This window comes from Marmota flaviventris, chromosome 1, assembly GCF_047511675.1.
Source record: "Marmota flaviventris isolate mMarFla1 chromosome 1, mMarFla1.hap1, whole genome shotgun sequence".
NCBI classification, from domain to species: domain Eukaryota; kingdom Metazoa; phylum Chordata; class Mammalia; order Rodentia; family Sciuridae; genus Marmota; species Marmota flaviventris.
The window spans coordinates 137694753-137707111 of NC_092498.1; the positions used below are offsets into that span (position 1 = coordinate 137694753).

Sequence of the window (12359 nt, forward strand, 5' to 3'; positions counted from 1 at the left end):
AAAATGTACAGATTTGCCTTATCTTATAAAAATTAGGCTCTCAAACTAGATTCAGCTGGGAATAGTTGCACTTTTTTTTTTTTTTTTTTGAGAGAGAGAGAAAGAGAAAGAGAATTTCAGTATTTATTTTTCAATTTTTGGCGGACACAACATCTTTGTTTGTATGTGGTGCTGAGGATCGAACTCTGGTTGCATGCATGCCAGGCGAGCGCGCTACCGCTTGAGCCACATCCCCAGCCCAATAGTTGCACTATTGACAGGATTCTTTACATTTGCACTTTAGTGAGCTTCCCAGAGAAACTTGAGTGGTTCTTACCAAAAAAAAAAAAAAAAAAAAAAAAAAATGCTGGGGTTGTGGCTCAGTGATAGAGCACTTGCCTAGCACGTGTGAGGCCCTGGGTTCAATCCTCAGTACCACACAAAAAAAATAATAAGGGCTGGGGTTGTGGCTCAATGGTAGAGTGCTTGCCTAGCACGCATGAGGCACTAGGGTCGATCCCCAGCACCACATAAACAAATAAACAAAATAAGGGTATTGTGTCCATCTACAACTAAAAATAATATTAAAAAAAAAATTGTGAAAAAAGAAAATTTCAAAAATTACACCTTAAAAAAATCAATCAATAAAATAAGGGTATTGTGTCCAAATACAATTAAAAAATATATTTTTAAAATGTTGTTAAATCTTGAAAAATGGGAGTAGCAACAGTTTAAAGAATCACTGCTGATTTAATCAATCAATATGAGACATTATGTAGAAAATAAAATGTGAGGCCAACTTTATGACATAGAATGTCGTAAGAGAAGAGTGCTCTGAGAGGTCATCTCAACTACCCCTTTAATACTTAAATTTTGCGGTTTCATTTGGTCTTTCATTTTTATGTTTTTTAAAAAATTAAACACAGATTATCAAAAAAGTATAAATGAAAGGTAAACATTTATTACTAGAGAAGAGAAAAATGTATACAGAAAGTCTAAATTCTTTCTCTTCATGCACTACCTTTGCAATAAAGTCCAAATACTAACTTTGAAGATAGATATTGTCAAGGATAAATTTTTCTAAACACATGACTATCTACTGTGTCATGGACTTTTTTTTTCATAGAAACTATATACTGCAAATATATTCTTATAGTTTACAAGAAGCTCAGAGCACTTATGTATAAACAAAGAAGACATTTCTTACTGCAAAATATTACAGAAGTTAATACAACTGTGTGGCTCTTAAGCATTTAATTACTTAAACAAAGGAATGAAAAAAAACACAACCCACAAAATCATGAACAGGCATGGCTTTAAGATTTTTTGTATTCAATTCGTTCTACTTTCACATCATCTCCAATTAGCTGATAGACGTAAGTGACCACAGTAGATGCTTGGATATCCATCAACACAAATGAAGGAATAATATTTCTGAAAGAAAAAAAAAAAGTTAGTATTCTGTACTAAAGAGAAACAGCACTATAAATCTCAATTTAAGATAACAATTTGAGGAGCTGGGGTGGTGGCTCAGTGGTAGAGCACTTGCCTAGCAAGTGTGAGACACTGGGTTCAATTCTCAGCACCACATATAAACAAAAAAAAATAGAAGTTCTATCAATAACTAAAAAAATAAAATTAAAAAAGAAAAGATAACAATTTGAACTCAAAAATCTGATTATTACTTACATACTCAAAAGAATAATTACCAAAAGAAAACTGCTAAAAAGTAGTTATTTAAAAGATTACATGTCTTTTATGAAATGTCAAACACACAATCATTAACTTTACTAAAGCCCCCAAATTTCTAAATTGTATATTACTTACGTTTCTAAGGCATTATAAGCACCAGTGGCAGAACCTGGGTTAATGTAGAATTTATTTTCATGCTCAAATGCTTCAAATTTGTGTGTGTGCCCTGAGATAAGAATGTCCACATCAAACTGTCTCTGCAACAGGGCTAAGCTGGCCATATCTCCCCACGGAATAACTTGATGTCCATGGATCAGACCAATTTTGAACTGTCCCACAGTCACAACTTTCTGTTCTGGATAATTCAGATTCTAATATAGGAAAGAGATAAAGAAAACATGAATTTTATTTTTTGGTACTGGGGATAGAATCCAGGGGTATTCTACCACTGAGCTACATCCCCAGTCTTTTTATATATTTATTTTTTGCTACTGGGGATTGAACTCAGGGGCACTCGACCACTGAGCCACAGCCCTAGTTTGTATTTTATTTAGAGACAAGGTCTCACTGAGTTGATTAGTACCTCACAGTTGCTAAGGCTGGCTCTGAACTTGAAATCCTTCTGGCTTAGTCTCCCGAGCTGCTGGGATTCAGGCATGCACCACCATGCCCAGCCTCCATTTATTTATTTATTTATGTATTTATTTATTTATTTAGGCAGGGTCTTGCTAAGTTACTGAGGCTGGCCTTGAACTTGTGATCTTCCTACTTCAGCCTCCTGAGTCACTGGGATTACAGGTGTATGCCTGGCAAAAACATGTATTTTAGAAATGTTTTTTTTAAAAAAATCACTGTATAAATATTCAACCTTTTAAGGATGAGGAAACTGAGGCACAAATAGGTTAAAATAATTTGCCCAAGGTTACATGCCAGTAAGTGACTAAGATCCAAATTCTAGTAGCACGGCTCCAGGGTTTGTGGATCTAGCAAATCAGAGGAAAAAAAAAAAAAAGATTGAATTCTTGCTAATTAGACTTCTTTAAAATAACAGATGGAAACCCTGTATTTAATTAACCAGATCTATATTCTAATTATGAATAAGAAGTTTGCCCCTGTCCTTGTTATTACTCTGGTCTTTGACTTTTATACCACCTATAGTTTTTCCAAACTAAAACCACTAAAAAAAAAAAAAAATAGACCATACTATGTCCATTTCGTCTGGTATAAAAGAACCTTGTTAGAGAGTACCAACCAAGTTAGATATTATGAAAAAGCTTACATTCCCAGAAGTGCAAAATAAAATTTTTATCCCAGAATCAGGTTTGTCTTTAAGTTACATTGGTAAGGGCCTAAAAATTATCTATTCTAATCATATTTACTAAAAGTCAAAAAGGAGAAGTAATTTGTGAAAAATCTCATTAACTATTGGGCAAAATTGAAACTCTAGAACGTTAGAGTTAGATTTATTAAGGTATAATTTACATACAGTAAAATAATCCTCTTTGGTGTACAGTTTAATTTTTTCAACTTAATGGGTTTTGATAAATGCATACAGCTGTGTAAGTACTGCCACATTCAAAATATAGAATATTTCTCTCATTCCATTTTAATTCTCTTATGCTTTATAGCCAATCCCTGTCAATAGAGTAGTGATGGGGTCTTATTTTACTTAAAAAGGATCACTCTGGTTGCTTCTTAGAGAATAAACAGGAGGAAAGAAGGGTAGAGTGAAGAAAGTGGAACACAGGAAAGTGATGTGGTAGCTTGGAATAGGTCAGTAAAGGTGGTGATGGTGGTGGTGAGAAGTTCATAACAACAACAAAAAAGAAACTAAATGATGGCACTACAAAAATAGTAACAAAGCCACTTTACTCAGCATCAATTTATTTAGTAGGAATAATTATTTAAAGTGTTTGTGGGGTAGTCTACATCTGTGTAATATGGGTTGAGCATCCCTAATCTGAAAATCAAAAATCTGAATCTTTTTGAGTGACCCACACAATGACACAGATGGAAAATTCCACACCTCATGCCACATGTTAGGCTTTCCTGAAAATACAGACACACTGAAAACATTGTATAAATTACCTTCAGGCTATGTGTTTAAAGTGTGTATGAATGAAACATAGTGAATTTCATTTCTAGACTTGGTTCATATCCCCAAAGTAAGTGTATAGAAATATTCCAAAATTCAAAACAAACCTGAAATCCAAAATAATTCTGGTCCTAAGCATCTCAGATAAGTGATAATTGTAATTTTATAGTTGGAAATTTTTAAAAAGAGAGATAAGAGAAAAAGACCTTAGCAATATAGATACCCTAGTCTAAAGGAAAAAGCTTATGTAAGTAAAAATTAAGAAGGGGAAATATCTGAGAAGGAAAGGCAAATACATCACCTCATCAAAGTCTCCTCTCACAATGTGAACATCACCAGCCAGAGTCTTGAGATAGTCATAACTCTCCTTGGTGCAAAGGTTTCCAGTGCAGAGAATGTGCTGAATCTTTCCTGGTACCAGGAGTTTTTTGAATTTAGCAGGTAAACTGTTGCACCGATGTGGGATGTGCAGATCTCCTAATACCAACACCAACTTTAAAAGTGTCAAGATGAGATAAAGCATATTAAACATGATGTCAAAAAAAGACATTCTTGGGCTGGGGCCAGTGGCAGAGCACTTGCTAGCACATGAGAGTCACTGGGTTTGATCCTTAGCACCACAAAAAAAATAAATAAATAAACAAAAATAAAGGCATGCTGTCCATGTACAACTACAAAAAAATTTTTTAAAAATTTCTCCATAACTCCCCTTTTAAATTAAATTTATCAGAAATTCCAGAACCTGATAGAAGTTGTTCATATATTTCCTATCATGACTATTCAAATCAAAACACATAATAATACACTCTTTTCTAAATCAATCTTTTTTTGTGTGTGTGTGTGGTGCTAGGGATTGAACCCAGGGCCTTATGCATTCGAGGCAAGCACTCTACCAACTGAGCTATATTCCCAGCTCCTAAATCAATCATTTTATTTTGGTCATAAACAATTAAGTATACACAATACAGATAATCATTCTACCTATCAAGAATAAAATCAAGCATTCCAAAGTGACTTATTTAGAGATCTATAAATTATTCTGAATTAAACAAAACCACAAAATGAAACGTATAATACTGAACCCTATAGAACTGGGCATTTTGAAGGCTTATAGGGCAATTCATATTTCTGTAGTTGTAACGTAAAATTTATATCTTAATTCCAGAAGCATTATTAAAGGGGATTATTAAAAATTTAATGAGGGCTGGGGATGTGGCTCAAGCGGTAGCGCGCTCGCCTGGCATGCGTGCGGCCCGGATTCGATCCTCAGCACCACATACAAACAAAGATGTTGTGTCCGCCGAGAACTAAAAAATAAATATAAAAAATAATAATATGAAAAAAAAAATTTAATGAGAGAGAAGTTAATTCTGTAATTGATGCATATACTAGGTTGACAGTTTGGAGAATAGAAGCCAAAATTTACCATTTTTGTTACTTCCAACTATTAGCTATGCATTACAGAGGTACAAAAACAGCCTATGATTCAGAGTTACAATAAAGATGTGCTTATGAATTATAACCTTTTTTGATACTTTCACTTTCCTTCATTAGAAACTCTCACTATCATGTTTTTATTACCTAGATTAAATTACCTATGTACTGTCAGTATAATTCCCAAACTTAAAAAAAAATTCACAATCTTTCATGTGCATTAGAGGATTAAAACAAAAAAGAAAAGTCAGTTAAATAAGTGATGAATTTAGCAGGAGGTAGTTTAGAGTTGCAACATAGTCTCAAAGGACAAAATCATATTTTGCTCTGAAATATAAAAGAATAAAAACCCCCCCACTTCTGTAAAATTTCAAGATTTGACAAATAACATTATATAATTTAGTCATTTAACAGAATATTGTTAAAAAAGATAATTTAAAAATAATTTCTGTCCTCAGCCAGGCATGTTGGCACATGTCTGTAATCTAGCTATTTGAGAGGTTGAGAGTTGAGGCAGGAAGAATCCAAGTTCGAGGCCAGTTTTGGCAATTTAGTGAGACCCTGTCTCAAAATAAAATTTTAAAAAAGGCTGGGGATGTAGCTCAGTGTAGAGTACCCCTCAGAGAAACCCCCAGTTAAAAAAAAAGTAATAATAATAATAATAATAATAAAATCTGCCCTCAAAAAGACAACATAATCAATTTTTTAATGTTTTAGTTTAAGCACCTTCATTTCATACAGGATGTTTTCCCTTATAGACATCCTATCCATAAAGGTACATGCTTTTTCTCTGCCTTTTTTTCCCCATATATTTTTTTAAATTTTTGTAGTTGTAGATGGACAGACTGCCTTTATTTTTTATTTGTGTGTGGTGCTAAGGATCGAACCCAGTGCCTTGCACATGCTAGGCAAGTGCTCTGCCACTGAGCTACAACCTCAGCCCCCTTTCCCCATATTTTTAAATTGGTGCATTATAATTATATGCAATAGTGGGATTCTTTGTTACATATGTGTTTGCACATGATATAACAATTTGGTCAACATCCTTAACTAAGGCATGACTATTCCTCAATATTATCAAAGAAAACATTAAATACTTAATATGATAAAACAAAATAATTTTGCTCCGACAGACTTTATAAATTAAATTGAAATTAATCAAAAAACAAAATGTGTAAATTAAAATGATTACTAAAGCAAGTTTGATTCCTCTGGCAACAAAAATAAAAATGACTGCAAAGGAAAGGAACTGTTATCAGGACACAAGGTAACTGAAGTAACATGAGCACATTTTAAGAGAAACTGTTAAATAAGTTTCTTCTTTATAGCTTATAAATATCATTTTATAGTTTATAAATATAGTTTCAGTAGATATTTGTGCAATGACCTGTTTCAATGGAGAGCTTAGTGGACATAAACTCTGTAGAACTAAAAAACTCTACAAAGTTTCCACCCTCATTGGTAATCAATATAAAAACACCTTGATACAGAACAATCTTCATTCTGTTTTTTAATATTTATTTTTTAGTTATAGGTGGACACAATATCTTTTATTTTTATGTAGTGCTGAGGAGCGAACCTAGTATCTCACACATGGTAGGCAAGTGCTCTACCTCTGAGCCACAAACCCCAGCCCCTAGAACAATCTTCATTCTAAAGTGGAATCCTTTCAGATATGGATTGAAGTACATAGTTAATGTGGAAGCTGGCATATGAGAAAAAGATAAAAAACAGATTTTTATATTTAAAAAAGAACAAATTCATAACAGGGTATATGTCTATTAGAGGTTGAACATGTTTGGGACTAATAATGAATGAACCATTCAATCAGAATGTACTAGAAAGAAAATTAGTCATGATACTTTATGACTGATGACCTAAATTCTTCAAAGCACTCTGCATTATCCTCACGTATATCCAAGACTATTAATAGTCTAAAGCTACAACTGTATGAAGACCACACTGAAATTATTTCAAATTAATTAAGGATTCTTATTAGGGCAGAATCCTCTGGTTTCCTGCTGGTGACAAAGTTATAAGGGAAAGAGTGTCATATAATATATGTTCAGGAGTGTCTTTGCCAATATTCCACACTTTGACAAATTAGGTTAGATACAAATTACTGAGTCTTTTAAGACAGCAAAAGATCCTGGATATGGCAGTCTTGTTAAATTCATATAAAGAAACAACCCAAACAAAGCATGGGAATTTGGTTACTTCCTATTTGACAGATCTTAAAAGGGTGAGAAACTCAGTCAGTAACAGCCACCCAACCACCATTGTTAGTAGGAGCTAAGAGAAGAAACTTACTCTGTGCCCAGCCTTAGTGGAATGAAGAAGTTGATTGCAGACAGGGGGATGGGGGGGGGGGGGGGAGGATGAAACATGACTAATGTTAAAAGAAAGCAACAAAAGGAAACAAATAAAAAAAAAGAACAACAAAAAAACCCCACACCAAATGAATATGCAAAAAATTGTTAATGATTTCTAATTGTTAAGAAAGAAAATGTTAAAAATCAGCTGTGCTCAAAATAATAACCAAAGAACCATTTGCTGTACTTTAAAACATGACATGAATGCTCACTTTTTAATAAAATTGCCTTATCAGTTTTTCTACTTTTCTACTTGATTTTGTTCTCCACATTGACTCCCATCTCTTTTGTTTCTCTTCTGTTTAAAATTTTAGAATACAGTTTTTAATTTTTAGAAAACAATTTGGAAATTCATTGGCAATAGCCTAAAGGTTAATCTCTTCTGGATTCTTGGGCTCTAATTATCCTTCAGGTATAATGGCTTTAATTCTCTTATGTTCAAAGTTCTAGTAGTGAAAAACTATGCTGCAGCTGTTTTTTTCATAGAGGATGTATACAGTACCATAAATATGTATCAAGTGACAAAAATGTCAACAAAGATAATAAAGACAGACACATTAATCCAGTTAAAATTGGACCTTCCTGGTATCTAAATTTGCTGCCCACAGACTCTGGGCACTGTACAGTGTTAAATGTCTCTAAAATTCTTTGCCAAATAAAATGTTTTTACTCATAACAGAATTAGCTGATGATAAATTTTGTTCAGTTCTTTCTTTTTCATATGAAAAGTCCATCTACCCCCCAAAAGTGTTCACCTTTCTAAACAACTTCTGAAACATGAATTTGGAATCATGGCTGGGAAGTATTTCTTCTCCCTTGGATAATGTCTCAACATTACTGTAAATTGGAGTCTGTTTAGAAGCAAAAAGCCTTTGTTAATAACAATAATAATATTATCATTACATATTTTTGGTACTGGAGGTTGAACCCAGGGCTCCCTACAAGTGAGCTACACCTCCAGCCCTTTTTATTTTTTTATATTGAGACAGGGTCTATCTAAATTGCCAAGGCTGCCTCGAATTTGCCATCAAACCCCTGGGATTACAGGCATGCACCACCACACCAGGCCAGGATTAAAGCCTTTAAAGACACAATTATACAATTCAAATTTTAGACTGTCACCTTATAAACCACCTTTTGAAAGGTACTATTTGTTATAGAATAGTAACAGTATGAAAAATGTAATGATCAGAGAGAAGTTCCTCCAGTTAAACTCCACCAACACAAACATCAAGAATATCAGAGCTCCTCTGCCAACAGTTGACATTTTAGAGGGCCAAAGACACTTTAGAAAATCTGATTACAATTATGAACCCTCTACAGCAGCAGCTCCCCAGTTTTTATGTAGTTTGGTGTTTTGTTTGTTTTTTCGTTGTAGATGGACGTGATATCTTTTTATAATGTGGTTCTGAGGATCGAACCCAGTGCCTCACACGTGCTAGGAAAGTGGGATTAAAGTGGGAAAGTGCTCTACCAATGAGCCACAGCCCAGCCCCTGTAGTTGGGTTTTAAGGTTAGCAACCTATGGGGGTGAGGGGGGACAGCCTGAAGCTGGCTGGGGAATCATGGGGAAATACGATGCAGGAATGCGGTAAAGCTCCCTAAAATACCCCTTGGCGTCAACTATGGCTCTCTCCCCCACCCCAAAAGCATATGTCCACAAAATTTTCCAAATAATTTCATGGAATTCACACACCCATCAAGGAATCCTGCTCTAGAAATTCGCGCCAGGCGCTGCCTTCGGAGAGCAAAGGCAGCTGCGCGTCATTCCAGGGGCGGAGAGATCGGCTCTCGCTCCCTTTGCCTTGATGGCAAACTTGAACGGCCAGTGAGTTCTGCGGAGATAACTTCCCGCTAGGCATTGAGAGGCCAGCTTTCGCCACACAGGGTGGCGGCCAGCACACCCCAACCAGCTGGAAAGGAGCAGGGCACGCCTGGGAGCGCAGGGGGCCGCTGGAGGTGCAGGCCCCAAGGCCCTCCCCACTCCAGCGTGCCGAACTCGTGACAGGGCAGGCAGCTGAGGCCCTGTCCACCCGCGGACATCCTCTGGCCCCTGGGCCAAGGGGCGAGGCCAGCGCCGCCCGCACCCAGAGGTGGCCGCTCCCTTCCTTTCCTAGCCCTCCTCCTGGGCCTTCCCCAGGCCGGCGCCTCGGCCGCGCTCGCCAACGCCTCCGGGATGGCCCAGCCCTCGCCCTGAAATCCCCCACGGCTCCCAACGATGCAGCAACCCCGCCGACAGCCGGGCCTCGGTCGCCAGCGTCGGTCCTCACCATCCTGTCACCGGGCTCCGCTCAGTCACCAGAACAGCAGCCGCCCTCTTCCTCAGGTTCCTCGGTGACCCGCCCACTTTCCCCTCAACCAATGAAAAACGAGGTCGACTGGAGACGGCCCTACGGGGACCCGCACAGTCCTTTTACCGCCGAAAAGCGAACCTGTGCTTTGAGAATTAGTGGAGGCGGAGTGAGAGTGGGAGGAATTGAGGCGTATCTTCGAAAAACGCGGGCAACATCCGGGCATTTGGGGCCAGCAAGCTAACGTGCGCCTTCCAACCCTGCCTTTCAGCAACCGCAGCCATGCTGAAGTGCGGGATGAATGGCAGTCAGGTGAAAGGTGGAGCAGCCTTTTTTGCCTCCCTATGTAGAAGAGGAAAAGTCTAAAAAGCCAATGACGTGCCTTCATCTGTCGCTTCATTCTTCCCCTTTGCCTTTGTGCGCCAGCGCTGAAGTCGCGTCCTGACCACTGCCTGTCCCCACGAGGGCCCTGGGGGCTTCTGACGGCAGGATGAAGGCCCCTCTCCGTTGAGGCGTAGTGTTCAGTACTGCGCAGCGTGTGGGGAGGAGTGGGGAAAAAAATAATGTGTGGACAAAGTATTTTAGTGCCCAGAAAACAAATAAGCCTGATTTTTTGCACAGATTCAATCTTTTTTTTGGTACTGGGGATTGAACCCAGCACTCGACCACGGAGCCACATCCCCATCCCTTTTATTTTTTATTAGAGACAGGGTCTCACAGAGTTGCTTAGCACCTAGCTGTTGCTGAGGCTGGCTTTGAACTTGTGATCCTCCTGCCTCAGCCTTCCAAATCGCTGGGATTACCATGCCCAGCAGATTGTACGATTTTAAAACCACTAAATCACCTTGGGTCTCAGTTTCCTCATCTGTAAAATGGGAACCTTAGCAGCACTTTAGAAAAGCACTTTCATTAATAGGGTTTGTTGTAGGCATGAAATAGAAATTAATATAAACAAAAGGGAATGTATGGAACTGCTCTTCATTGTATATGGCCCTTTTAAAATGGAAGTTAATACAGAAAGCATTTAGAAAAGCAGTGGCTTTCTATAAATTGTAGCCTGAAAATGGTCATTGAAAACTATCTTGTATTGTGACTGGCTTCATTTGTGTTGAAGACAAATATAGGAAAATAATAATGAGCAGGAAAGGGAAGTACAAGTCCCCCCATTGTTACTTGTTCCCAGAGTACTAGGAAATTGTCTTTAGCAGTGTGCACCTTCTTTATTTTTTAGTTGTCAGGAATCTTTATTTATATGTGGTGCTGAGAATCAAACTCAGTGCCTCACACATGCTAGGCAAGCACTCTACCACTGAGCCACAACCCCAGCCCAACAATAGCCAATTTTCTGTGACTATTTAATTTTGCTTTCCTTCCTAGACTGTAAATGTGATGAGGGCAGGAACTATACTTGTCTTGTTCATTACTGTACCCCAGTGCATTGGGCTGTATTTGGAGTCTAGTAGGTGATCAATAGATATTCATTGGGTGAATGAAAGGTCTGCATCAGGCAATCCAGGAAGCAAATGTGAAGAGACACATGCCTTTTTTAAAATTATTTATTTATTTAGGTCATCCCATCTTTCGTAGTTTGCACACTTGTGATTCTTTAGCATTGCAATCTGAATTCTGGGATTGTTATTTCTTTTTTATGTTCTTCAGTAGATTGATAGGTCCATTCATTTATATTACAGCATAGTTTCCTCTGTCTATTTGGATGGTTTTTACTTATTCATAATTCATAAGAACATTAATGGTATTAACCCAAGCCAGATCAATATTTCATCCAGCCCTAGCCTCTCTTTCTAACAAGACATGTAAGTGTGTTTGATGGGAAAGTCTGACATCTTCTATGCTAAAATTTGGTATTTCCCCAGGCTAATCTCAAGCAGAGATGAATACTCTTAATTTCTCTCTCGTAATGCATTTTTTTAAAAAAATTTAATTGTAGTTAGACACGATACCTTTATTTTATTTATTTATTCATTTTTATGTGGTGCTGAGTATCAAACCCAGCACCTCACATATACTAGGTGAGCACTCTACTGCTGAGCCACAGCCCCAGCCCCTCTCGTGATGCTTTTTGACATGACCAGCTGTGGAGTTATTAAAACATTTAAAATCATCCTCTCCATGCCCTTTTTCCATATATTTTTTGCAAATAGATTTATTTAAACCAAGTTGAAAAAATTAATAGTATGGAAATTTCCTTGCCACAACAGCTCCACACAATACTGCAGACATATAGAAGAAAGAATGTCATTGAATTTTATACACTCATTCTGCAAATTTATTGAGCTCCTACTATGTGATGGCATTTTGCCAAAGGCATTATACTGTATTTCTTAAAGCAATGTATCATTAGTCTAGAAAATGCTATATGGATCAGTTGAACAATTTGTCTATCAGATATATTTAATTAAAGAATTTGTCCCTAGATATTTGTATAAAACATGCAAAAACCAAAAGTCAAAACATCCTATTTTGATTAAGGAAATT

General features: G+C 37.1%; 1 protein-coding gene across 2 annotated transcripts; it reads right to left on the minus strand.

Moving 5' to 3' along the window:
• Nucleotides 1–918: 918 nt before the first annotated feature.
• On the minus strand, nt 919–9926 carry Vps29 (VPS29 retromer complex component). Of its 2 annotated transcripts, XM_071616767.1 has the most exons (6): nt 9843–9857; nt 8328–8423; nt 7511–7589; nt 4068–4259; nt 1807–2042; nt 919–1413 (listed from the first exon to the last, which is right to left on the minus strand). In XM_071616767.1, the coding sequence occupies exons 2-6, from the start codon at nt 8405–8407 to the stop codon at nt 1296–1298; spliced, it is 705 nt and encodes a 234-aa protein (XP_071472868.1). In that variant the 5' UTR covers nt 8408–8423; nt 9843–9857; the 3' UTR covers nt 919–1295. The 2 variants fall into 2 exon arrangements, with proteins under 2 accessions (XP_071472868.1, XP_027805004.1); XM_027949203.3 differs by lacking the exons at nt 7511–7589; nt 8328–8423 and having other exon boundaries at nt 9843–9926.
• Nucleotides 9927–12359: the final 2433 nt, after the last annotated feature.